Source organism: Austrofundulus limnaeus, unplaced genomic scaffold, assembly GCF_001266775.1.
Source record: "Austrofundulus limnaeus strain Quisiro unplaced genomic scaffold, Austrofundulus_limnaeus-1.0 Scaffold1268, whole genome shotgun sequence".
Lineage (NCBI taxonomy): Eukaryota > Metazoa > Chordata > Actinopteri > Cyprinodontiformes > Rivulidae > Austrofundulus > Austrofundulus limnaeus.
This window is the reverse complement of record NW_013953670.1, coordinates 5527-7236: the sequence shown is the minus strand read 5'-3', so window position 1 is coordinate 7236 and position 1710 is coordinate 5527. Positions and strand designations below refer to the sequence as shown.

Below are 1710 nucleotides of genomic sequence, written 5' to 3'. Positions count from 1 at the left end.
TCTCCTGGACCCAACCAGACCTGTGTGGACAGAAGACTGGACTCTGTCTCCTGGACCCAACCAGACCTGTGTGGACAGAAGACTGGACTCTGTCTCCTGGACCCAACCAGACCTGTGTGGACAGAAGACTGGACTCTGTCTCCTGGACCCAACCAGACCTGTGTGGACAGAAGACTGGACTCTGTCTCTGCTGGTTGTAGTGTTTAATTTGACCACTAGATGACAGTAAAGACCAAGACCTGAACCTTTACAGAAATGATCCGTGTCTGGGGGACATAGTCCTGTCCTTCTGAGTCCCACAGTCCTGTCCTCCTGAGTCCTATTGTCCTGTCCTCCTGAGTCCCACAGTCCTGTCCTCCTGAGTCCCACAGTCCTGTCCTCCTGAGTCCCACTGCCCTCCCTTGACTCATGGTCTTGTCCTGCAGCAGCTGACCTCTCAGCTGGTTCTGGACTCTGCTGGCTCAGATCTCCTCAGAGCAGGACGTTCTTCTTCTGGTCTCTGCCAACATGAAGACCCAGAATCTGTTTTATAAAAGTAGACAGGATGGGTCCAGTTCAGGTGGTCCATGGTGGATCAGATGGTTTATGGTGGATCAGATGGTTTATGGTGGATCAGGTGGTTTATGGTGGATCAGATGGTCCATGGTGGATCAGATGGTTCATGGTGGATCAGATGGTCCATGGTGGATCAGATGGTTTATGGTGGATCAGATGGTTTATGGTGGATCAGGTGGTTTATGGTGGATCAGGTGGTTTATGGTGGATCAGATGGTTTATGGTGGATCAGATGGTCCATGGTGGTCCATGGTGGATCAGATGGGGATCCAGTCTGTGGGTCCGTAGAGGAAGCTCTGCTTTGACAGGAGGACTGGATTGTAGGATCCTGCAGAGACAGATTTAACATATCAAACTGTTGGATTATCAGGGATTATTCCAGACCACCAACACCTGTTCTGTCTCGTCCTGATGATGTCATCAGTACTGGACAACCAGGTTCCATGAACTCACCTGGTCCAGGTGTTGTCTCGTCCTGGAGGTTCTGGGGTATTCTTTCAGTCCCAGAAGCAAACACAGCCGTGGACCTAAGATGTTTGGACGACGGGTCAGAACCTCCTACGTTGTAGGTCCCAGGACCCGGTACAGGAGGGTCTTTCTGGACCACCTGAGCAGGCTGAGCTATCACCAGACAACAGCTCCGCCTCCTAACAGAAACAGGAAGAGCTCAGACCAACAGACCCACCCACCAGAACCACAAACTGGTCTGGACTCACAGCAGGGGGGTCCTCTTCACCAGGGGCGCCGACTGATGTGGACTGTAGGTCCCGGGACCCGGAACCTGGTTCTCAGCCCCAGGAAGTCTCTGAGTCCTGGATCTGAAGGGTGAGGAGAACCCTGTGGGTCCACTGTGGAGCAAACTGCTGCTCACCTCATAATGACCTGCAGACAGACAGGTGTGTTTACCTGTGACACAGACACACAGACAGGTGTGTTTACCTGTGACACACAGACAGGTGTGTTTACCTGTGACACACAGACACACAGACAGGTGTGTTTACCTGTGACACACAGACACACAGACAGGTGTGTTTACCTGTGACACACAGACACACAGACAGGTGAGTTTACCTGTGACACACAGACAGGTGTGTTTACCTGTGACACACAGACACACAGACAGGTGTGTTTACCTGTGACACACAGACAGGTGTG

At 52.1% G+C, this 1710-nt stretch overlaps 1 protein-coding gene across 1 annotated transcript in view; it reads right to left on the bottom strand.

The window, feature by feature from the left end:
* Window positions 1–188: 188 nt before the first annotated feature.
* Window positions 189–1710, bottom strand: part of LOC106534782 (O(6)-methylguanine-induced apoptosis 2) — a gene marked incomplete in the record, with an annotated part of 2346 nt that continues 824 nt past the window's right edge. The window contains 3 exon segments of the mRNA XM_014031536.1: window positions 189–883; window positions 1009–1202; window positions 1272–1437. Of these exon segments, the coding sequence (XP_013886990.1) occupies window positions 813–883; window positions 1009–1202; window positions 1272–1437 (431 nt within the window).